This window comes from Pipra filicauda, unplaced genomic scaffold (genome assembly GCF_003945595.2).
Source record: "Pipra filicauda isolate LSUMZ 115617 unplaced genomic scaffold, ASM394559v2 scaffold150_size2825430_pilon, whole genome shotgun sequence".
NCBI lineage: Eukaryota > Metazoa > Chordata > Aves > Passeriformes > Pipridae > Pipra > Pipra filicauda.
This window is the reverse complement of record NW_024103996.1, coordinates 300,140-325,901: the sequence shown is the minus strand read 5'-3', so window position 1 is coordinate 325,901 and position 25,762 is coordinate 300,140. Positions and strand designations below refer to the sequence as shown.

The following is a 25,762-nucleotide window of genomic DNA, read 5'->3' as shown; positions in this document are numbered from 1 at the left end:
AGCAAACTCCAGCATCCTCCTTTCCCAGCCAGGTGTTTGAGGGAGAATAACCAAAATGCTCCTAGTTTGGGTTATGCTGCTGCTTGCCGGTCCCTTGACCAAAGCTTGTGGTGTGGGACAGCACGATGGTTTGAAGACAGGACTGGAATTAGACATCATTGTTCGTGTTGAGGGTTGACATGTGGGGTTGGACACACAAACTGCCAAGGTAGTGTGTGGTTGTTATGAACAAGGTTTCACTTTCCCAGGGAAAGCTGGGAGTGCCTGGGCTGAGGAACTGTGGGGCTGGAGCTGTGGGGGTTTGGCAGAGAAGGGGGCACCAGGTGCTGGCGTACTGGGTTCTGTGCAGTGTGGGGGACCTCCCAAAGTAAAGATCTGTGCTGTACAGAGTGGGACAAAGTCTGCGTGCTTAACAACATCAAATGCATCAAGTGAATATAACCACTAACATGAGGAAAAACAGAGGATCCCGTAGGGCTGGGGTTCTAACAGGGTGTCTTTCTGATCTGTGCATGCTTTTTGTTTCTTTGGGGGGGGGGGTTGAATTTATTTTCAGCAATGGTTGATTTTTCTTAAACCTGAGAGAAGCTGTGATCTCACTGTTGGTTGCTCTGCAGGTTCTGTGTTAGCAGAAGGTGTGTTCTCGTAGCCAGGCGCCATCTGACACTGGGAGCGCTGACGCTCCTTGCTGCTGTTGTCTGCCTGATGTTTCCTTCCTTCAGAATCTATATTTAGTGTTAAACAGTATTCACTGTGGCACAGGGCTGGAGGCAGTTGCCTTTCAAGCCAAAGGAAGCGGTTCTCTTTAGGGATAAGAGTGAACGAGGGGCAGGATTTCCTGTGGAAACGCACCCACAGGAGAGTTGACTTTTACTTTGAACTTAATGCAGAAAAAGGCAAAATGAAAAGCCTGGACAGTTTATTCCATAGGAAAGATTGTTTTTCTCCCCTGTAACCACTGCCTTTGTGCTTCTGGGTGTGAGTTGGAACTTCTCTTGGGAGGTGGGAACAGGACTGTTTCAGAGCCATGTTTCAGTGCTTGTCCAGAACCCACAGGTCATGCAGCTCTGCTGAGGAGGGAAAATTGGGTTTTTCCACACAGCAGGGCTGTGGCGGTGGGATGAGCCCTGCAGCAGCAGATGCGTTCCCTGGGGAACGGGATCTGTTTTCCTCTCCCTTGTTAGGGTTCTATAAATAGACTGTGGGGACAGAGCCGCGAAGGGCCGAGCCTGTCCCTTTGTGGACAAGGGGACAGGCGCCAGAGCCATGAACTGTGCCAAGTCCTGAGGAGCCCCAGCTGTCACTGTGGGGCTCCAGGGGGACACCTGGACACGTGCCTTACCTACATGGGGACAGGAGCTCCGTTTAGGTGTGTGGGCAACTTGTTTACAGGGCAGGAGCTCAGGAAGGTTTGCTCATGTTTTCACCCCTCCCGTAGCTGTGTGTGTCCTCGTGTGGGTGTGTGTGGCTGGAGCCCCCAGTGGGTGTTTGTTGTCTGGGGAGACAGGCGGTCCCTGCCCTCCCACACACTGCAGCGTGCTTCCTCCCACAGCTCTGTGAACCTTCCACGGCAGCGATCATGTGTCTGACGTGTAAAGTGAAAACCTCTTTTTGTTGATTTCCTCAAAAAGTGTCCGCTCACCGTTTCCTACAGTCATTCTTGTCCATGTGGCAGGATGATGGAGCAGCTGCTCCACTGGCCATGTCTGGTCTGAGCTGGGGTTTTCTGAACTCCTGCAGTTCTTTTAAAGGCTCTGGAGAAAAAAATCAAACGTGAGCTCCTCAGTATGTAGCAGAGCAGCGGGTGCTCCTTAAGCAGTACATGAGGGCAGGTGTGAGGTGACAGCGGTGTGCAGGGTGTGTGGTGGCAGCCCTGGTGGGACACAGCTCTGCAATCCCCAGCGTGGGCAGTGGTGTGATGGGGACAGATCTCTCCCTCCCCGTGCCCCAAGGGGATCTGTGTCTTCTCCTGCTTGTCAGAAGTGGTGTTGCAACAGCAGTGGCGTATTGAGCCGCCTCCACTTACATCACTGCCTGATGTGGGGAGCATGTTTAAAAAGGGGAATATTCCAATAATGTATTTCTGTACAAAATGTTCCAGCTTTCCTGAGTAACACTTTGTCCTGTCTCAGTAAACTGCAGTGGTGTCTTTAAAACCAGAGAAAAACACTGTTCCATGCTGTATCAGCTGAACTTTCCCAGGTTGTGTTAAGGGTGTTGGTTTTGTTCCAGTTCTCCCAAGTTCTTAAGCGCACATGTTCCTGAACAGGCTGGAGTGCCACGGAGCTCCTGCCTGTGGAGCAGTCACTGTGGGCAATCCCTTGGGTGTTCTGCATCAAAAGCACTGGCCCTGTACTGGAGAAGGCAGCGTTCCCCATGTGCCTGGCAGCAATCTACCAGGCCAAGGGGGCATGTCCCGCTCCTCAGCACCTCATGAAGTGCTGAGAATCAGGAAAGAGACCAGGTGATGTGACTTTGTGTATGAGAGAGTCAGCTTTTTAATCAGTTTCTCCCCTTTATTTTTTTTTGTACTCCTTAAAGTCCTTATGAGAGTAGAATTCCTGATGGTGCCCAGGTTCACAGGATGTGTTTTTCCTCCTTCAGAGCAAATGGAAGCTCTCCTTGCTGAAGAAAGGTCAGGATGCCCTAATCCCCCTCAGGCAGCAACCCCCCTTTGAGCCAGGGGCTGCTTGGTGGTGCCTGGTGAAGGAGGCCTGGGCACTGGGGGGGCTCTGAGCATGGGGGCTGCAGACCTGCATCCTTGGGGATGCTCCCAAGCTCTGAACACATCCTCAAGTGCCTGCAATGGGGACCTGCTGGGGGAAGGGTGGGCAGAGACCCCCCAGCTCCTGCCACCCCAGCCCCCAATTCAGATCACGTGTAACACCTGTGGCAGGTGATAATGAACCTGTTGGCTGCTGCATTTGCAGCCCTTGGTCCTCATCCAGGGATGGCTGGTGCTGTGGAGAGGTTGGAGGTGCCTGGGAGCAGGGCAGGCCTGGGACATCCCAGCAAGGAGCTGCTGACCCTGCCCTGCATGGACACAGTGGACATGAACTGGGCACAGCAGGCCAGTGGCCTGCCCAGAGGGCAGAGGGGCTGGTGGGCATCACACATCCCGTGGGTGAACAGCTGGGGCCTTCCTCTTGCTTTATCTTCTGTGGGGGCTGAAATTTGCGAAGGAAGTGGGAAGGGAAGGATTGCTGCAGTGACAGCAGCGAGCTTCACTTCTGCCTCTCTCCCACAACAGGAGGAGAGTTTGTATGGCAAACTCTCTGCAAATATCTCCTTAACTAGAGGATTTGGGTATTGAGAACTGTTTTTTGTAGTTGTCCCTCTCCCTTACACCTGGGCACAGGTAGGAGGTGTGTTTTCAGGGGTGCTACCTGCCCTACTCCTGTGCAGTGTTGGACAGGTGTCCTCCCTGGGAACGCTGAAGTCCTGCCCGTCAGTGCTCACTGCAGGGAAGGGTTGCTGGAATTCCAGAATTGCCCAGTGCAGCCTTTTTGACACTGTAGTAACCTCATAAATTAACATAACGTTGCACAATCCAGAATTTGGAATATATTTTTGTTTTTAGCTCATGTGTTCATTCTTTATTTTCTTCTTTTTGTGAAAGCTGCTAAAATTCCATTTTATTCCATAAAGTGCGGTTTTTTTCTTTGAGGGGTGGGGGAGCAGGAAAATACTCACTTTCCAAACATACTGTGTTTGGAATATTTTTGCTTGGTTTTCCACTGTAACATGAGGACTGAGCCCTGGTGTGTTATTTGAAGGTGTATCCTGACTGAGACCAGACACACTGACTGTACATCCATTTTTTTTGTGTAGAAGCCCAAGGGCCTTACGGCTGTGAATGGATCTGTATAGCAATTGGGGCCCAAACACAGTCCCTGAGATTTATATACTGAAATAAAGATCTGAAAGAATCAGCATTCTAGGCATCTAAGATCACTGTTTCAATATCGCTTGATATTGAGGTTCCCAAATGAATATCAATGCCAGATTTAAATGTACCTCTGTTTTAAAAGCAGCAGGGAAGTATTTATGTATTTCATTTGAGAGTTTGCCTCTGCTGGAGCTGGCTGGATGAAACACTTTGTAAAGGGCCATGCACATGTCTCTGCCAATTTATATCTTTCTAAGCTTTCCTCTCTGCCAGGCGCCTAATGGTCTTTTGTGGAAATTAAGGGAATACTGAGGGTCTTATTTCCAATTGCACATATCGGTTCTGCTGCTTTGACTTCCTTAAAACTGTATCAACAATGTTTTATTAATTGAGCAAAACTGTTTTCCTTTTAGGACTTTGTTTCTCTAAATTGCTTGAGTTGTCCATGGCTTTGAAGATTTATTTCTCCTTGTATACTTTATTTTTACCATAAAACATCATCTAGAGACTTTCTTTGTAAATTTTTCCTCTTAGAGCAATTGTATCTTAAGGGCAGTTGTAGCACCTAAACCTTGTTTTCTGGAGTATCCTGAGGGTGCAGGAGGAAAGAAGATTGGGCTCCTGAACAAATAAGATGTCAGTAATAATATATACAGGACAACTGATGCTTCCTGCATTTGGTTGGTTTGTTGCTTGGGTGTTTTCCCCCCATCCTTCCTGTATAAAGTAAATGCCAAACATTGCTTTTGCTCAAGGACACCTGGTTATGACACAACAGTGGAAGAGGTTGCTCCAGTGTCATCTGTGAGGAGAAGACTCTCCAGGTCCCTTCACCTGAGCTAAGCAATGGATGGGCTCATTTGGCTTTTCTGGTCCCTGCTGCTCTCTGCAGCTGCTGCCCTGGTTATGCATCGCTCACGTGTCCAGCTCTCCCTCGGGCACCCAGGACTGTCTGGCATCAGTCTCCTGCCAGGGCAGGATTTGGCAGAGACTCATTTTCCCTCTGTGAGAAATAGGGCACTGTGAAGCAGCATTTAGTGCCCATGACTTGGGTGCCTCCTGAGCCCCACTATAACCAGGTGCTTTCCCTTGGGTCTCCCGTGCTGGGAACTGTGTGCCATGGAGCCCTTGGGCACTGGGTGCTGTTGGACCCCGGTGCTGTGTGTGGCACACCAACCTGTGCCACGTGGGTTTGGGGGCTGTGCCTGTGCCACTTGTCTCAGATCACTCCTGATGATCCCGGGTTGCTCATCCTGGAGCTCCTTCCCAGCATGAGATGGTTTGTCCCAGCCAAGCATTTGGCTCTTTGTGGGAGTGCCGTGTGTGTGTGTGGGAGTGTTGTGGGTGGAGGGCATTATCCTGCAGAAGAACAGTCAGTTCTAAACCACCTCTGCCAGGCTCCCCCTCAGCATTGCTAAAACAAGGCTGGCGTTTCCATGCGGTGGCTCTGAATAAAGCTGGGAATAAACTTTGTGGACTCTTGGGCCATTGATCAGAGATGCATTTATTACAGAAACCTGTACAGCAGCAAGGAGAAAAGATAACAACAATGATGAAAAACCTACTCTCAAGATCAAATTGAAATTAATTTCTAAATGTCTCCCTCAGGACTTTATTTCTGAAATAGAATGTAAACAACTCTCAGTGTCTCCTCTGTTATCAGATACTTACATTAGATCACTGCGTATTTATTAGTGTGACAAACTGTATTTTGCCATCCCCAGGGTCTCCTTGGTGGTAAATTCACAGCCAGTCTTGGGACTTTGGTATTTTGGTATGAAAGCTCTTTCTTTGGGTGGAACAGGGTGTGTTGGAGCTGCCTCGCTGACAGTTCGCACGCTGCTGGCATGTTTCTCCTGGGACTGACTCTGCAGCAATTCTGGGAAAGGCTTGGAATTCCATCCCCGGCAGAGCAGTGCTCTGTCTCACAGTGTGTGGCTTGTAAATATGGATATATCTTCTTAAGGAAAGAGCATTTATTGCTCAGAGGAATTGTTAGACACTGCTAGACAGCAATGCATGTGGCTCATGAGCTTTAGGTCAGACACGTTACTGTCTGCAAACGTGAGCTCTTACATAATATTACATTATTATTATTTTTCCATGGAACACATATCTTATTAATTTAAGGCAATATTTTATGCTGGCCTCCTGCTATGCAGTTACTTCCTGAGTTGCTGGGCTCAGGTGTCCCAGAGCTGTAGGTGTATCAGGGTGGGTGCAGTGTGTCTGTACAGAATGACTGGCCTGGGGTGCTCCCACCAGTCTGTTTATTTCTTGTGGAGAAGGCACTGGGAGCCTGTGGGACGTTCTGCTTCACGACGCCAGCACAGCATGGCTGTGAAAAGGCCTGCAGCTGTCACAGCCCACAGGATTAATAAAACGTGGGATATTTCCAAGCCTCCATAAAACCCAGCCTACAGGAAGAACTGTTTGGATCATTGGCTTTAGTGGCTGCCGTCACTGCTGGGTCTCTGTTGACTCATAGGGGCTCTGCAACTAAAAGTTTCCTGAATTTTTAGCTCTGTCCCTGTTGTAGCTTGGACATGTGAAAATTGTAACGATGTGGTAGCAGCCACAGCGACAGGGTGGATGTACAGCTGGAATATACTGGTATATACTGGAATATACTGGTGTACAGCTCTCAACACATCTTGCTTTGATTTGGCTCAGAGAGACAAATTACTAATCAGGCTTTTGTCAGCGATGGACAAGGATTTTCTTTTCCTTTCTGTTAGTCCATGTGCAAGTTCTCTTGCTTCTCTTGCCTGCCAGACAGGCCTCAGCTTGCTGGGCTCCTCAGAGGGTGGCAGAGGTCACTTGCAGCAGACAGATCCAGTGTTCACAGAGTGATGAGCCATTCACTGCTTGTGGCTCGATGGTCTGTGCCCACCACCCGCCTGGGAGACATGAGTCAGGATGATGCTGCTCCCCTGAGCATGTTTCCATACCACGTAGAACTAAAAAAACAGTTGTATATATATCCCCGTGTTCAACCTGGGGGGAGTTTTTAAAGGTTTCATTTCAAACAAAATCAGAGGGAAACCCGCAAATACACAGGACAAACCACAGTGGTGGTTGTGAGTGTGAATGTTGTCAGAGCTATATTTTATCTATCTGTGTGCAAGAGTACATATGTTTGATTTACTCTCTTTTTTGGTTTTTCCCATGCCATTCCAAAATCAGGACACAAAGCAATGGAAAACTTGAGTGTATTAATGTGGTTAATCCCTGCTGTTTGCTTACAATTATAGTTTGTGTGGTGTTGGATTAACTCTTGTTAATGCTCTTAACACGCTGGTTATTCAAATATCCAGGAGCCTTTAAGCTTTCAATAAGATGTTGGTAATAGAAGTTAAATTTGAAGCACATGGGGAGTTCACTGGGGTCAGGAGAGTTAAGATTCTGGGCCCCTCTTATTCCAGTCTTAGCAGTTACTTGTAAATCATTATTCAGCAGTAGTTACCACCCTGTGCTAGTGCCTGGCTGGATGTATCCTGTGCATGGGCTATGGAGGGGGATAAGCCCAACGGGACCATGCTCTGGCCCCACTCCTGGTGTGGTGTGTGCCCAGAGACAGCCCAGGCTGAGCCCCCTGAGTGCCAGGCCATAAACAGTGTCTGTGTGCTGCTTACCTGCAGGAAACATGGCAGTTAAAAATGGCTTAACTTCATGTTTTAAGGGTGTATCTGGATCTGTGTTAGACCTGTGTAAGCCTGGTCATGTTGCCATCAGATCCATTGTATTATTTTCTACACAAACAATTCTAGAAGTGTAAAAGTCTTGTTGCTCCATCTCAGTGTAATGTAATATAACCCTTAAGAAAATTACTGGTTATCTAACTCTACTAAAAATGTGTATCTTAAATTAATTGTACTGTGGGAATGTTATAATTGAAAGCTGAGCTTCATTAGTGCTGAGGGAAGTCTTTCTCTTTTGTTCTGTGACATTTGATTAGCTGAGGAAAGAATAGGCTTGGGACATATATTAATACTTTGACTGGAGTATCATAGAATCACAGAATGGTTTGGGTTGGAACAGACCTTAAACCTCATCTCATTCTACCCTCTTGCTATGAGCAGGGATGCCTTCCACTAGACCAGGTTGCTCCAAGCCTTGTCCAACCTGGCCTTGGACACTTCAGGCATGGGGCAGCCACAGCTTCTCTGGGCAGCCTGTGCCAGGGCCTCACCACCCTCAGAAGGAACAGTTCCTTCCCTATATCCCATCTAACCCTACCCTCTGGCAGTGGGAAGCCATTCCCCCTTGTCCCTCCAGGCCCTTGTCCCAAGTCCCTCTCCAGCTCTCTTGGAGCCCCTTTAGGCAGTGGAAGGGGCTCTAAGCTCTCCCTGTCTGTATGTGTGCACTGATGTACAACCACATGCACCTTTCCCAGGTCCACTGCTTTACTTGGCTTTCGTTCTTCTGTACATATGGGTTGTTGTGGCCAAAGTGCAGGACCTGGCACTTGGTCTTGTTAAACATCATACCATTGGAACTAAGGGACACTAAATTTGCATTTGGAAGTTGTTTGTGCAAATGTAAGTAATAAAACCACCGCGTTTAAGTAAAAGTTTGGATTTTGAAGAATCTGCACTTTTCCTTAGGTGTTTTTTCTTAAAATCATGTGTTACTCTAGTTTTCCTCATTGGTTCATCTATATTGGCTTTGAAATGTGGTGAACTAATAATGTGAACAGAATGTGCAGGTTATCTTTTTTTGTTGTTGTTTGTCAGCTGCGAGTGGAAAGTTGGTATAAAACACCACAATAACAGTACCCAGCTGATGGAGGGTTTTGTTAGGTTTTTGAAGACAATATAGGAGATCAAAATAATATATAAATAATTCTGTTGAAATAGCCCTGATGGTCAGTCATGTTGATGGACCTGAAAGCAGTTTTTGAATAAGACTGTTAGTGGTCAAACAGAACTTGATCAAAGGTTTTGCTTTTCATTAAATAGCTAGAAAACCAAGTACAGTAAAGGGAGAGGAAAATAGCCTGTATTTTATATTTTTATCTGAATGTAGCTTGAAGGAAGAGATGAAAAGGCTCTGGGGTCCTGCCTGGGACTGCACCCTAAGAGTCTGTAACTGCAGCAGGGCCAATGCAGTGCTGTGGGATGCCAGGAGACCTTTAGAGCTCAGGGTTCCAGGGGTCCCTCACCCCGTGTGAGGCTCTTGGAACTGTTTAAGTCAGGCACTTAGACGTTTGGTTGTGCCTTGTGTTCAGTCAGTGTGCAGAATCCAACTTGCCAGTTCTCCTCTGGTTCGTTTCGGAGCTCAGTGAGTTTTCACAAAGTGAGTCAAGAATTTTTTCCTTTTAGTTTAAAAAATGAGCCTATTCTTTGCTAAAAATAACCTTCACAAAATAGAACCTGCTTTCTATAATTCATCGGCTTTCTTCCATTTCCCTCTGAATGAAACGAAAAAGAAATTTTCCAGGCTGTTAATTTCGTTTCATTTAGTTCTTTCCCCTTTTTTCCTTTGAATGAAAGGCTCCTTACCCTGTCTAAATATATTTTCCCTTTCTCCTTCTTTTTGAAAAGACTCCTTCCCCATCTGAATATATTTTTGCAACAGGCTTAAAGCTTTTCTTTTGGCTGTTGGGTGTAATTTTGTAGGAAATGGAAACACTGAGGAGAAGAGAGACTACTTGTATGTTGGATTTGAAAAGCTGCTTGTTTTCAGGCTATTACCAGCTCATGTGGTGTCCATGTGTTCACGAGCTGACTGGTTTTTCTTATAAGCCTGACCAATACAGTGGCCAGCATGACATAAATAGACTTCAAGTGGAAACTTGTTATGAAAAGAGATGGTCTTAGTGGGATTTGGAATTCCAGGAAAAGGTCAAAACTGCTTTTAATTGAAGGGAGCAGCACATGCAGGACACATGTCCTGTTATTTTAACATGGATCCCACGTGGTCTGCTGTCTGGAAGTTGTGCTTGTTTGGGGAGAGAGGGTTTCTTTTTGGGAAGGGTTTCTATTTGTGGCTCTATGGAGTCAAAATGTGTGCCTGAAGGAAGGGTAGGATGAAACCAGAGCCATGCTCCCCTGGGCTTTGGGGTGTTTGCTGAGCTTGGCCCAGGGAATGTCAGAATTTGGTGCATGTTTGAGGAGCAGCCTGAGCTTAAAGTGGGCAAATAACCCTGAGGAATCCATGCTGACCAGGCTTGTTCCCAGGAAGGGGTATGGGCACAGAGTGACCCAGGGCCTGAGTCATGAGGGCAAGGGAGAATGGTGGGAAAGAAGAGCACTGAGTGCTTGAGAGAGCGCCCTAGAGCAGAGGAGGCTCTGGGGAGACCTTAGAGCCCCTTCCACTGCCTAAAGGAGCTCCAAGAGAGCTGGAGAGGGACTTGGGACAAGGGCCTGGAGGGACAGGACAAGGGAGAATGGCTTCCCACTGCCAGAGGGCAGGGTTAGATGGGATATGGGGAAGGAATTCTTGGCTATGAGGGTGGTGAGGCCCTGGCACAGGCTGCCCAGAGAAACTGTGGCTGCCCCATGCCTGGAAGTGTCCAAGGCCAGGTTGGACAAGGCTTGGAGCAACCTGGTCTAGTGGAAGATGTCCCTGCCCGTGGCAAGTGGTTGGAATGAGATGAAGTTTAAGGTCTGTTCCAACCCAAACCATTCTGTGATTCCATGATATTCCAAACAAAGTGTTAATAGCTTGGTTTTGCTTTCTTGTTCTCTCCTGCCATTGCTCGAGCTGTTGCTCTTTGGCAGATCCTCTGAGGCTGCTTTGTGGACGTGGGAGAAGGACCCAGAGCAACCAGCTGGCATGGGGCTGGAGGTGGGGGAAACCAGAAAGGAGGCTGATGAGGTGGGGTTGGGATTAGTGAGTGGGGAGATATCGGTTCATTGGTGAATGGATATGAAAGGATTTAGCATTGAAGAGGACAGGGAAAAGATTAATTTCCGTTACGTTACAAAAAGAATGAGATAATTTAATGAAGGACAGAGTGTGGAGAGAAAGGATGGGAAGAAGGCCAAAGTCTGTGGAAGACATGAAATATAATGTGTCTATTTTTAGACAGAAAAATAAGAGGATGATAAATTATCTTTCTACTTGATTGTTATCTCCAGTCCTTCAAAAACTTCAAATTGTTTCATTTATAGGAGGTGACTGGGGAGGAGTCTGAGGCAGAGGACTCAGTTACAGAATTGTACCACTCAGGGGTAAAAATGGAAGGACAGGGTGTGGTCATGCCACAGGAGGGACTGTTGGAGGAGGGCACGGCAGTGGGGAGCTGGGCAGATCCGCGGAGCATTGGGTGACAGCCCAAGCTGTGGGCAGCCAGGGGAATCACAGCAGCCACAGGGCTCACCAAAACCCAGGCTGGGCAGAGGAGTCTGTGTTGGCAGCCCCGGAGACCTCATTAGCACCTGCTCTATTGGAACTGCCTGCCCAGGGCCTTAATGGGCACCTTTCAGTGATGCTTCTTTCTCCTGCTCCAATTTGTATTTCTGTCATCACCTCTTCAAACCTTCCTGTGTCTGTGGGATCCCAGAAGGAATGAATCTGCACGCAACAGCCTTGTTCAGCACCTCTTCGTGTTATTTCACTGGGCTTTTGCCACCTGCTGTTCCTGTGTCAAAGAATCTCTGTTCTGAGCTGTGATGTTCACTTGACCCCTCACTTCTCACCCTGGATGGCACAGTTAACAACCCTTCATGGGATTAACTTGTTTAAATCCGGCCCCTTGGAGCTGGGTGTGCAGCTGCAGCCTGTGTTCAGCTCCGTGTCTCCATGCTGCTGCCTCCAGGGTAGGACAGGACACAGGGCAGTGTTCCTCAGTCCTAGTGGGGATGGGGCCTGACCCCGCAGCTGCCCCAGGGCCCTTGGCCTCATCCCTCTCTCCAGCATCCCACGGCTCCCCTCAACATCCCTCACTCCGGTTTGCTCTCCTGACTGTGCCACTTTGCCATTTTTATTGTGCATCTTAAAAGGGGAGAAAAGGAGAATGTCCTACAGCTTTTGGTGACTTGCTTCATCTCATTGTACCTGGCTTGGTTCTGCAATCATTTCCATAAATCCCTTCCCTCTGAGCCTTTGCTTTTGTCGTTAGTTAGTGTGATGGGTCTCACAGGAGTCAGGTGTGGGTTTTCAGGCCATTGGTGAGACAGTGACCATTCTTCCAGAGCTGAAGTTCTCGATGCACCTGGGGACAGTGCACAGCAGCTCTATGGGGGGACATTGGCAGTGGGCTTCCAGGTACTGACTCCTGGGGTTAAAAATAAGAAGAAAATAAAGACTTTCTGAAAACAAACAAAACCAAACTCCAAAGCACTGTTCTCCCATGAGAACCTATTTGCAGGCTGCTCCTGCTTTTTCACAAATCCAGGAGCTGGTAGAAACTGTAGCAGTGAAATGTGGCAGCAGGAGTGCCACTGGCAACTTTGATTTAAATCATCACTTATGGCTGACTCCTGCTCACACTGAAAACTCACTGGTCTGCCTTCAAATGTAGCTGTTGTGCGTTTGTTTCATGTAGGTTTGAGATTGGAATGTTCTTGGGAGCTCTGGGTATTACATATGAATTTATGTTTCCTCCAGTGGGAGGTGGGGATGGGTACAGTGATGCTTTGTTTATAGTCTCTGTTGTGCAAGGATCTCGTGCTCGGGGGACTTTCTTACTCTCTGTAACTTCCTGAAACGAGGTTGGAACCAGGTGGGGATCTGGCTCTTCTCCCGAGTAGCAAGTGACAGGACAAGAGGAAACAGCCTGAAGTTGCACCAGGGGAGGTTTAGGTTGGATACTGGGGAAAACTCCATCACCAAAAGGCTTGTCTGGCCCTGGCATGGCTGCTCAGCACAGTGGTGGAGTCCCCTTCCCTGGAGTAATTTAAAAGCTGTGTGGATGTGGCACCTGAGGATGTGGATTTGTGGTGGGTTGGCAGTGCTGGGGGAACGGTTGGACTCCATGATCTTGGAGGTCTCATCAAACCCAAATGATTCTGAGGTTCCCTGCAGATGACAAGTAAATAGCGATGCCCATCTTAGATTGGGCAGCGGAGGCAGAACAAGCAAACGTGTCCTTGGTTTTCCTCTCTGAATAACTACTGTTAATGCTGGGTTATTCTTAAAACTCAAGAGATCCCCAGGACATCTTGTGATTGTCACAAATAAAGGGGAGTGAGGAATGCATGGGTTGTTTGTTTCTTAATATCGAATTGCCTGTTGCTGAGTGAGACCCCACTCTGGCTTGGACATCAGCGCCCAGTGCTGTCAGAGCTGTGCCAGAGCCCCATGCTGGGCTTTATTGGAATGTATCATAGTCCCCAAGGTCTTGGTTTTTTGATGGTGTGAATCTGGCCCTTTGGTTTAGATCATAAACAAATCATATACAAAGCACGTTCTCAGGTCATATCTGTTTTGTAGAATGATTAAAAGAAAACAACCATCACTAAGTCCTGTGCCCCCTTTGTAACTTCAGCCTGAAGTCATCTTGAAATTGCTGCAGCTCCTGGTTTGCTTGGTTTCTCTTTGGCTGTTATAAGAGCAACAGCCCTTACTGTTCCTCAGTGGGTTGTCTCACTATGTTCAGGACGAGGGGGAGAAGAGTTAAGGTGGTACACAAGTGGTTCCTGGTGGGTATTTCTCACAGGTCAGTTTTACTGCCTGCCTGGCGGACACAGGGTTCATCTGTGCTGGCAGTGAGCTGTGCTGACCCAGGGGAAGGGCAAAGGGGGGGAGAAGAGGATGTTGTGTTCTCTCTGTGTATTAATTTAAGCTGTCCCTGAGCTTGGGCCAAGGTTCAAGCTCTGCACCCAGAGTGAGGGCTTCCATAGGGAATATGGAGAATGTTCATCACTGGGAAAAATAATTGTTCCTAAGGAGAGGAAATTTCACCTTCTTGACCAATAATGTCTCAATTCCGGAATTGTCAAAGGGTGAATAACAAAAGGGAGGTAATGGATAGCATGGGACAAACGTGGTGCATTTTCCCCTCAGCTTTCACAAACTCTTGCAGACTCTTGAGGCTCACAGGATGTTTCAGCCTTACAAATCATTACAGTACCTGTGGGCAAACCTTCATGCAACAAGCAGTCAGGATAAAGTAGTAAATTCAAAGTTGTATCCAACTACGTGAAAATAGCACACTCAATGGGAGAATAGAGCATAACAGAGGTTTCATGCCTGTATGTTTGCCTCTGGACAGGTGGTGTTGGAGCTGTTTGTAAGGGATGATGTTGAGGCTTCTCTCTGGCTTTCAGTTTGATGTGTTCTGCTCTCACATGGTCCTGCCACTGCTGTGACAGGAAAGTCTCCTGTGAGATTTTATTCCCCACTAGGATGCAAAAATTATCCAGAAGTCTTGTTGTTGAAGAAGATAAAGCTCAACAAATCAATTCTCTCCCTCTGTGATCGTGTCTAGGCTGGGCTCTAATGCTGAAAAGGCAGAACTTTGCACTTACTGTGGTTTTGCTGCTTTGGTTTTCATAACTTCTGTAGCAATCTGGAAATGCTTCTTCCAGTCTGTCCTTGGCAGGAGCTCTAATGGACTTGAGCATCCTGCAGAAGCACCGTCATCCCTCTGACCCAATTTATTAGAAGTAAATCCGGGTCACTTGAAGCTCAGGTTGGCTGGGTGTGGACAGGTCGGTGAAGTTTCCGATCCCCAGGTGATGAATGTGCCCATGTAACAGGAGATATTTCAACACAAATCAAGTCTGCTGATTTAATTGCCTGATAAACCCGTGTGGGTACAAATGCAGTGCAGTCGTATACAAAATGCACCTTCTTGGTGAGAATCAGAGGAGACTTGGAAACGAAAGGCATTGTCCATTGGCATCATGGAGGAGCATCCTCGTGTTTGTACTTTTTGCATTGATTGTGAAAAAAACTCCCCACTTGAATGTACTGAAGAAAGCAATAAGTATCAGGATATTATTATGAAAATACATTACTCTTATTCCTAATTAATTTTTGTCTTCTGTTTTTCAGCCAGAAAATTTACAGAAGAATTGGCTTCGGGAATTTTATCAGGTAAGGTAAAGCTTATTTTCATGGAGTTTTGTGAACACTTGCTTATTGGCATAATTTGTAGTGTCAGGATCTTTTGCTTTGTGAAGTGTAATTGCTAACTAAGGTAAAAGCAGCCCTGAAAAATGTCTCTTTCTGGATTTCTAAATAATCATTATAAAAATTCAGCATATAAGCACTGTTTGTTCTTATTGACAATACTCTGCCTTAAAAAAAGGATTGATGTTTTAAAAAATTCACTTTAGTTTGGCATTGGTCTTTCAAGTCTCCCGAGCAAAAGATATATTTGAGTAATTAAAAAAAATATATATGTTGTGAAGTCTAGTTTACCCTAATATTCAAATATGAGAATTACTGGCATTGGTTTGTAATAGATCAGTCCTGCGTCTGCTCTTTCTTGAAAATTTTCTTGTTTGGGCAATGTGACACTGAACCCATGTTATAGAATGTTCTGTAATCTTTGGGCGTCAGGTTTATTTTAAAAGTAAAACAAGGTCCTCTTACACATCATGTTGATGTAGTAGAGACTTGTTTAAGTAGCAAACTTCGTACAGAAACATGGAAATAAACAACAGGAAATGAGCACTGGTGGGGCTCGAAGGTGTCGTTCCTGGGAAAAGCAGCACAAGCGCTGGGTCACTCCAAGAGCTGGTGCCACAGCTGCCACAACTGAGAGTCTGAGAGCCACAGACTCACAGAATGGTTTGAGTTGGAAAGGACCTTAAAGCCTGTCTCGTTCCACCTTCTGCCATGGGCAGGGGCACCTTCCACTAGACTTTGTTGCTCCAAGCCCTGTCCAACCTGGCGACTGAAAGGAACCATGTGGTACTGAAGGGCCACAAGATTTCTTTATTCAGGCCGACTTCTCCTATAGAAAAATGGTTAAAGCAACAAAATCGTGTTTTTTCAAGTTTTAAAGTGAAACTATGTGCAACAAAGATCATTAGCAGTATCTTATCTTTTGCTTTTAGTAACTGATCACGTCCTGTACTTCTTTACAATCTCTGGTTACTGGTGCAACCTGGGACCTTTATTGTATTGTGTAAAATACTGCAGTTTGCTTTTTCTGGCCAATGGAAAGGATTTGCAAATATCTGAGGTGCATTAATCAGTCCTGCATTCTTCAGTATCTGCCAAGTTCCGATTCATCTGTTTATTTTTCTTCTTCCATCTTGGTTAATTACTGTTGTATGTACATGGTGCTTGCACTGCACAGGCATCTCAGCCAGCTTTGATTCCAGCCCTCCACGGCTTCAGGAAAAACTCTTCCTGAAGAGAAATACAAATAAACAGAACTCTTTTTATTTCATTTTCTATTTTTTTCAGATGACTGCATATTTTTCAGCATCACATGACTTATTTATATATCTTTATTGAGGAGAATCCTTCTCTGTTCACTTGTTTACTGAAGTAGGATGAGTGCTATGGAAATGCTTCTGAGTAGTTTGTGGAAAACAGGAAGAGGAGGGGAATAGAATGAGCTGTCTTAGGGCAGGGACCACTGACATGTGACTGGATGTGGTCTGTCTTTGGTCCAATGAACATTGTGTGTAGAGAATTCCAAACAGGAAGAAGGTGATCCATTAACTCTCCATGGGGCCAGTCGAGGGCAGGGTCTGGTCGAGGGAAAGTGTCACTGAGGCAGATCCGAGCCTGTCCCTCAGCTGTGGGGGCTCTGCAACGTCCCCTCTCCCTCTCTGTGCCTCTGCCCTCTGTCCCTGCAGTCTGAAAGCTGTGCTTTAAAAAGAGAGGAAGAGTAGCCAGGACAAGGCTAGCAGTGCTGTGTGTAGTCAGTGCCAGCCGTGCCCTGTGGGCCTTATCCTACTTCCCCTCTGGGTCCCTGCACAGGGTGGCTGCTCACACCACGCTCTCCAGCACAGTAGGAAGTGGAACAAAACTTGATAAAAAGCTCCTTAGGGAAGAGATGAACATGGCTGTACCAAAAGTCACTTAGCACCATCCCAACCCAGGCTGCAGAGCTACCCAGTGAATGTACAGCTTCAGGGGGGATTGTTGCATTTAATTCCACACGCACTGTACACAAACCCTGCAAACTGAGGTTCAACATCATCACTGGAAAATGGCTCTTAGTGTTTCTTTGTAAACTTGAAACCAGATAAACCGCAGACCACAGTTTTTTCCATTCTTCTGAGGAATTTAATTTGCATATGTAGTTGTGTCAGGGCAGTTTGCATAACTTCAGAGGATGAGGTCCTTGTGTAAGTAGTCAAAATGTTCTCCACGGTAAAGGAAGCACCATTACCACTCTTAGTTTAAAACGTTTCTAGAAATTAAACCTGTAATGTCTTTCAGTTGATGTCAGAGAGTGTACCAGTTACAGAGCATTTTGGGAGCTTGTTTTTAAGTTCCAGTAAATTAAAATAAGGGATTTTAATTGCTGTGATGGGTGTATACAAGTCACGTATTATCATTGATTTACTTGCCATATGCGTTTCTGAGGACATGGCAGCATATGGAGGGCTAAAATAACATTAAAATGTCACATACTAAATTTTTTAAACTTCTGCCATTGATCTACAAATATCCTACATTATTAACATGAAAAATATGGAAGATCTCATGCTGTTACTTTAAACAGTTTGTCAAGAAATACAAACAGGAAAAAAATTACTTCAAAGACCCTTTCAGAGCTGGTTTTATCAGCAGCTCCCCGCCCAGAGAACCACGAGCTGTCTGGTCACTGCCGTTGACAGCACAGTTGGATGTAGCTGAGAGGTGTTGTCCTGTCTGATCTGGTTGCCTTGGATTCATCCATCTGCAGTCCTATAGAAGTGGAGCCTGCATTTGGGTGACAGCTGACTGAATAGTTTAAAATTGATTAAAGGGGTAATTTTTTACCAGGTTACTAGTTGCTGCTTTTCCCCCAAGGAAGAGTAAAACTGAATGAAACAGGAGTTCAGCTGGACTCAGTCCCAGATATTTCATAGAATCATAGAATGTTAAGGGTTGGAAAGGACCTTAAAGATTATCTAGTCCCATCTATCTCCCCCTGCCATGGCCAGGGACACCTCCCGTTAGACCGGGCTGCTCAAGGCCTTATCCAACCTGGCCTTGAACACTGCCAGGGTTGGGCCATCTGCAACCCATGCTAGTGGGGCCTTTCCCAGGTAAGTCAGGGACTGCTGGAGTAGCTGGTGGCCGTGAGGCACTGCTGACCACTGGATCCAAGGAGGAAAGGTGGCCTGGACCTCAGACTTGCCTGTTTCCCAATGCTAGATTTATAGCGGAGCTTTTCCTCCTTGCTGCTCTGCTTTTTCCATCTGATCCCAAGGGTCAGTACCTGGCATTGGCCTTGGGGCTCTGTAACACTTTTCCTTATGGGACAAGCCCTAGGTTATGTATTCTCATTACATGTAGATAAAGGAAGACGCTTAAGGGCAGCAGCTTAAAGGAGGAGAACAAACGCCAAGCAGCTGTTCTGCTAAACATCACCTAAATATCAGGCAGAGGTGAGCAGAGAAGGCACTTTGCCTGCCCAAGAGTGTCCTTGCTTTGGGTGTTTTCTCCTGTGACCGGTGGCCTGCAAGAGGTGTCAGACTTGGGTCTGAAATAGTTTAATTTGGACTCTAGTCCTCTTTCCAGTAAAAATTCTCTTACCCCAAGAACCTATCTCGGAAACAAAGAGGGAAGGGGCTGTTGGGAAAGCGTGGAAAATGCCTGAGAACAGTGAGTTGGAGCATTTTATGTGTGATGGGGAAGAGTTAGGTGCTTATGGGATGATTTGATGAACTAGCTGCTGTGCAAATGAGAATATTCACAGAATGTGCACATCAGAATTTTGTCCCACTCATGCAAAGTGCCCGTGCCCCGGCTCACAGCCTCCGTGTCAGTGCACAGGAAAATGTACAGGGGAATAAGAAGCTTCAAGAGCATGGAGGAAGCTGTTTGCAAGGGGGGTGTAGGAGAGCAGAGAAAGGACTTTTATTGACTTCTTTATTTACTTAGGGCTTTTTTTCCTTTTCACCTCCTCCTTCTCCATGCCTTGTCCTTTCTCCAACTGCACTGGACAGGAAGAGTTCAGGAGCTGGAGCTATTGCAAACCTTCACTAATTTTAGTAACAGTCCTTTTGTGTTGTGTTCGTGGCAGACGGTCATTTTAGATGCAAACCTGGAGGCAGAGGGCTCTTTTCCCCTAGTGCAATTTTCCATGTTGCCTGATGTGTTTGAGAGTATTTTGAGCATTTACTTGTAGTTATACAGAAGTGAAAAGTTTACCTAAAAGCTAAAGGTCATCTTGGTATTGCTGCGTGGGAACTCGATGTGTTACTTGGGAAAGAAAGAAGAAGGAAGAAAAAAAACCAAACAAACAAAAAGCCCTCAAGCCAACCAAACAAAAAAACCCAAAATACAACAAAAACCCACCTAGCCACTCAAAGGTTGTTGCTTAATTATTTTAGTGGACTTAATACTGTTTGTTTTATTAGAGAAGGTGATTAACCAAAAGCTCTGTTGCAGCCCCCAGCAGCTCTTGTGAGCTGAGGTCTTGGCCCTTTTTCAGAGGACTGGAAGTTGTGGATATTTCTTTTTCTTCTCTCCTGAAGCTTTTCCTCAAGTGGGGCCATTTGAGGGTTTTCTGTTTGGTTCAAATACATGGTCTGTGTCCAGGGTAGGGATGGGGGCCTGAGCTACTGGAGCAGCACCACTGGTCTCTGGGTGTGCATTCCCTGGGAGGTGCCTTTTTTTCATTTCTTCAGACTTACAGAAATTGAAAAGACTTGGAGTGCTTTGAGACCACACATGATAAATTGACTTGTACATATTTCACAGTTCAAAGGAAGCTAAAGCTCATGCTTTGTTAATTTTTTTGAGCAGTCCTGTGTATGGACAGTGAAGGCTCAGGCTCCTCTTGTGCCTTGCTTGAATGGGGTCTGAGCCTGGTCCCCTCGCTCCGGTGCCCACACTGCCCTCTGTGGGAGGCCTGGCCGGTGGCTCCTGCCCCAGCTTCAGCAGACCCTGACCCTCCCTGGCCTGTGGCACTCTGGACCCAGGGCACCAGCACTGCCAGGGTCCCCTCCCTGTCCCCTCTCCGAAACAGGCAAAGACCTGTAGCAGTGGGAAAGTGTCAGATTTGTACTTTTCACCAGTTTTATATTCATTCAGCTATGTTGGAGCATCTTGCTCAGTTACCCACATCCCTTAAAATAACTCCTGATTGTGACTTCCTTTATGCTATTTTTGTGTATCCAGAAATTGAAAATAATGCCCAACTGCGTAACAACATTGTGCTGCCGCGAATGCAAATTACGTGTTTATGTTGGTCTCGTGTGTGATCTTTAACCTCTGGCAACTGGGAGTTTTCTGCTCTGAAGTATTCATTACTCATTATTATGTACTGTTTGTTCTTCCATAAGAGTAGAAAACTAGTAAAAGGTAATGAAGCGGAGCCAATTTGCTCTTAGTTGGAGGAGTTTTATTATATGAGAAGACATAACTAATATTCAGGTATGCTTTAGTGGTTTAACCTGCGAGGAATGCTATGACAACCTCTACTAAGCCAATGCTGCTTCCCCATGGATATATCCTCATCAATATAAGGTTTTTTGGTTTTTTTGTTTTCCTTGGGTTTTTTTTAATGCCAGCTGTGATTTCAAGTTCTCAAGGATTTAAATGCAAACCAAAAAACCTGTGTTCTGCATCTCACTTCAGAGACTGGGAGTGTTTTCTGTGGCTGCTGCAGCACAGTGGAATTGTTCTGCAGTGTTCTCTCAAGGCAGGACTTCCCTATTCAGGGCTCCCTGTGACTGATCATGAATGTGAGATAGTTTATGCCTAGATCTTACGTGAAATTGTTTATTTTACTTTTTTTGTCTTACCAGTTCATTAGTTTGATTAGCTGTGTACGAAGAGCTCGTACTGAAGCAAACTTGTCGTAATTAAAATGAGTAACACGGTGCTGGTTCTGCTGTGCCCACGGTTGATGTTACTGGGTGCATTGCCCTGGAACAGTGAGAATGGATGGACTACAAGACTAAATAATTACAACTGTTTTCTGATGATGGTAACTTCACAGAGCCGTACAAGTAGACGAGATCAGGATGTAGAGTCCAAAACTGATTTGGAGCAATAAAGCAGATGGGGAATTGGGGTGGCATTGTGTTGGGGAGCACAGATGAGCTCTGTTCTGGAGTTCCACTCCGTGGGCTGTGTTTGGTTAGTATTTCTCTGCAGGTAGTGAACAAAGTGAACCAACCAGGTAAAGTAAGGATGCTCCATAGTCCTTCGCTGCTGCTGCTGCACTCTGTGACGACAGGCTGCTGTCTGTGGTCCTTTGGGCAGCACCCTGGGAAGAAAGGAGGGAGCATCTGTACAGGGATGCTTTCTCAGCAGCTTTCTCTTAGCTGTTTGTAAACCTATAAAATCAACTAGTACTAATGTAAGCTTTCATAGTTATGGTAAGTATGTATCAGAGGAAAAGTATGTCCCAGTTGGGTATCATTTCTTGTGGGTCAGGGATTTTTTTAGCCAGCTGGTCTGTCACCTGCTTGCTGGTTTTGGTTTTTTTAATTAGACTTTCCTTTGAGTCCTACTCTGGCTCATTCTTGGTCCCTAACAATGATGGTCTGTTTTAAAGCAAGATTTCTGATATTCCTGTTGGGAGAGACCAGCATTAATGAGCTAATGAAAGTGCTCAAAGATCCTCAAGCACCTGAGTGGGAGTATTTACCTGTAACACTGACAGCAGCTCCTTTCAGAGTGCTTCAGTGAGCAGGTCAGTGTCAAGATGTGTTTCATTGATGGGGAAGCTGAGGTACAGAGGAGGAAATAACTGTCTGAAGTCACTCGGAGGCCCACAGCAGGACATTCCTTCTGTCCTGGAGGCTGACCCAGTGTAGGTTGGCAATGCTGTAACTCCCTGGGACCTGGACACAGCGGTACTCTGGGTTCCCCTTGGCTCTGGTGTGCTTGAGCTGCTACCAGGCCTCCCCTCGCTGAACTCTGTGGCTGCCTGTCCCACCGCCCCCTCTGCTGCTGGCTCTGGCACCCCCGGCTGCTCCCACTGACAGGGACTGCTCCGGGCACTGATGGAGAAGAACAGTGTTCCAGGGATGTCCCCGAGGAAGGATGTGCCACCAGCTGGTGATACACCTCGCTGTCACCTTGCCCTCTTGTGCCTGATGGCACGTGGGCGTGTGCTCCGAGGAGGCTCCAGCAGGGACTGGCACTGTCTCCTGCGGGTGCCCACGGGCCCTCCCTGCCGCAGCACGTCCCCAGGCAGGGCAGCTGTGCTGTCATGAGAAGGTGGCAGCTCAAAGCAGGGCCCTGTGACTGCTTCTGGCTCAATGCTAAGCTGCTGTGGTTTGGATTTTGCTGATCTTTAGTTCATTGTCTTTGAGTTTGATTGTCTAATGAGATTATTTGTGCTGTTGAGAATGAGGGATTTTGTACTCTGTCATCAGATCAAATGGCAGTTTCTCTCCGCTGTGGTTTAAAAGAAACATCCACAACTTCCAGTTGGGGTGTCCCATCCCTGGAAGTGTTCCAGGCCAGTTTGGATGGGGCTTGAAGCAACCTGGTCTAGTGGAAGGTGTCCCTGTCCATGGCAGGGGTATGGAATGAGAAAAGACCTTTTAACAGTAATATTAATCACTTTTGATTTCCATAATTAAAAGCAAGACTGCAGTGGTTTACCGCGTCCGTACCTTTTCAGAGTTGTAGGGTAGGCAATGAGTACAAAGGGAAAGAAATCACTGTTTTTTCAGCTGTCCTTCCCTGGGGTGTGTTGAAGGGAGAGCTCTCCAGTCCCCATGCCCACCTCCCACACGACTCTGCCCCAGTACGAGCGGGAGAGGTGCTGTGCCCTCCACATGTGGAACACCCAAGCCTGCAGCCAAGGCCTGCACAGGGCAGCTGGTTTATGATTCTGCTGGGAGCAGCTGGTGGAAACCAGCTGTTCTTCCTCCCAATGGCTGCACGGACAGCGTGGGCCTGTGCTGGCTGGAGCTGCCCAGGGCCATCTTTCAGAAGTCAGGGAATCCTGTTTCAGATTTTAGCGTGTTCTCTCCCCATGGGCTTGCACTGGCACATCATTATTGTTTCAGACTGTTCCTTTTTAGAATGGAAGTAGTTCTGCAGCTCGTGTCTGTTAATTCACAGTAAGACGTGGAATACAAGTTGTAGAGACTCAGTATCAACACAGAAACATTTTGGATGTGGTGTTTAAAGTGCTGAATAGAGACAACATAGAGAGAATTCCATAGGAGAGATTAACATGGAATGGGTGTTCAAAGCAGCAGCAAATTTATAAACACTTGATTTATAAACATTTGATTTGATGCATGCTGAGAGACAGAAGCATTCTAGGTTTTTGGTATGGTAATTGCATCCTAGTGCTGACTGCTTAGTATCTAAGATATTTGCAGTGTACAAGACTAACACCTGGAATAGCATGATGGATTTCTGTGCCTCGTGTGTTAGATATGTGTGTGTACCATAGTGTGTGTGTTATTTAAATACTTTTGTAAATAAGTATTTACAAATAGATAAAATTTGTAAATATTTATCTCTGTAGATAAAAATATCAAACACAACAGCTAATCAGCATTGGGAAATTTTGTACAAGTGGAAAGAAACCCACTTAATTTAATTGAGGTGTTTGAACTCTTCCACCTCCCAGACAAGGAGATGTTTTGATCATCTTAATGACATCAGGTCCTCTTTGAGGGGAGTTGAAAGAGTTTATTTGTATTTTAAATCCCTAGGAACTAATTTATAGTTTAAAAAGGAAAATATTAACTTAGAACACTTGAGATAATTACTGTGTATTATGAGTCTTTTATGTGGATAGCAAATGATGCTCCCCTTGCTGCTTATTGCTGTTGTGCCAGTTACCTCTCAGGTAGCAGCTGCCAGCCCTCCCCATCCAGGGGACACACCTGGATGTGTGTCCTTCATGCTGTGTGACCAGAGCTGCGGACACAGCTTTGTTAAAACTGGCTTTTCGCTCTGTTCCAGGTCGTCCATGCACACAAACCCCACTTCATGGCTTTACACTGTCAAGAATTCGGAGGGAAAAACTATGAAGCTTCCATGTCTCACGTGGACAAGTTCGTGAAGTAAGTGTTGGGGGGCCCTGGCCGGGCGTCCCCGGAGCCGGGGACAAGGGCAGAAGTGGTCAGTCACCGGCGAACTGCGGAGCTTCCCCCGGGAATGTTTTAATTTATCGCCTCCAAATCCCCGGGAGATGGGAGCGAACCGGGGGCGTGCGGGGACGAGCCGGGACCGCGCGCGCCCTCTGCGGGCGGCGGGCGGCGGTGCAGCGGCGGGGATGGGGTAACGCTGGGACCGCGGGGCCTTCAGCACAAATTACCCAAATCCACGGAGTTTTGTGAACATCGGTGGCCCGCGTCCTTCCCAGCCGTGTCCAAACGGCGCTGAGGAACTCGAGATCTACGTCGGAGGTGCCGCTGACCATGGGAGCTTTAGAGCGTCCGGGCAGGTGGCTGTGCCGGGGACACCTCTGCCCATGGAATTCCTCCCGGGGGTTCCTTTGAGTGATGCCGGGGACATCACAGCACAGAGCAATGCCGAGGCAATGCCGTACCGTTGCACCTCCCTTTACGTGTTCAATCTCTTCTTTCTCTTTCAGAGAATTGTTATCAAGTGATGCAATGAAAGACTACAACAGAGCTCGAGTTTACCTGGATGAGAACTATAAATCACAGGAGCATTTCACGGTAAATTTCTTTATTTCACAAGTTCAGTTCAACCAAACGTGAATTTCTTCGATTTGGGGGTTTTGACCCATGTGGGGCTATGAGCTGTTTCCATCCTGATGATGATTACATCTTTACTAAGAGCGCTTACTCCGTGGAATGCGTATGTGCTGGTCTCACAGGGGTGCATCCGTCTAAAATGAGTAGAATATCAATATGCACAGTCTTTTGTTTAAAATGATCGTCAAAGGCCTTTTTTTCCTCCAACAACTAACCTTGGTGGCTCCTTGCATGGGAGTCACCTCCCATTCCAGAGCCTGGCAGTGTCTGGCAGTGTGAGGTGGTGCCAGTGAGCTGGTGACGGTGCTGGTGAGGGCTCAGGGCTACTGTCGGGGATCTCCTGAGCTGGCTCACAGCCCCGCTGGCCTGGGGCACGGTGTGAAGAGCCAGAGCACAGGTTTGCTAGCACATGAGTGGTGTTTAGGTACACGTAAATCCATGTGTGCAGGACTGCCTTTCCTGCAGAGCAGAAGGGCTCGTGTGGCCATCGCCAGGGCTGTGTGTTGTGCCAACATGTCTGCTCTTTGTCTGGGTGGTCACTGCTGGGTTGTACAGGAAAGAACAGCCCTTCGGAGGTGAACAGTGACATCTGCCTTCTCCCCGGGGCAGCAACTTCCTTCTCCCCCAGGATGCTCCTCAGAGGAGCCTGGCTCCCCAGTGCCTCTGGGCTCTCTCTGGCACCGGAGGTGGTGCTGCCCAGTGGCCAAAGACAGTGCCTGCGACACAGTTCGGACAAGGAGAAACCATCCCCTGGCACGCACACAAACCCCAGCTTGGAGGCATATAAGTTTGGGGAATAAGAACCTGGACAGGTTCTTATTTATTCCTTTTTTAAATTACTCTAGCTAGAAGCCTAGCTAGCATGGAACTGGAGAGGAGGCATCAGTGTTATTTTCTCTTCCTCATCAAAGAAGAGAAAAACAAGATTATGAACTTTATTGAGCCTTAGTGGGACAAGCCTCAGCCAGTAACATGGAAACTGTCTTCTGAAGGTTTCAGAAAGTGCCGGTAGGTGAAGGGCAGTAGGACAAAGCTGCATGTTTTGGAGTCACTCACAGGTCAGAGCTGCATCCAGATAAACCCACGCCCTGGCAGAGACCCTGTGGAGTCCTGCAGCAGGTGCCTCCTGGTGTGGGCAGGGGAACTGCATTAC

The 25,762-nt window shown here is 46.9% G+C and overlaps 1 protein-coding gene across 2 annotated transcripts in view; it reads left to right on the top strand.

Moving 5' to 3' along the window:
* The window catches only part of INPP5A (inositol polyphosphate-5-phosphatase A), a 192,286-nt gene that overhangs the window by 31,495 nt on the left and 135,029 nt on the right, over positions 1–25,762 (top strand). For both annotated transcript variants that reach the window (XM_027746326.2, XM_027746325.2), the window contains exons 2-4: positions 14,837–14,878; positions 23,849–23,949; positions 24,483–24,570. In XM_027746326.2, the coding sequence (XP_027602127.1) occupies positions 14,837–14,878; positions 23,849–23,949; positions 24,483–24,570 (231 nt within the window). The remainder of the gene's footprint in view (positions 1–14,836; positions 14,879–23,848; positions 23,950–24,482; positions 24,571–25,762) is intronic.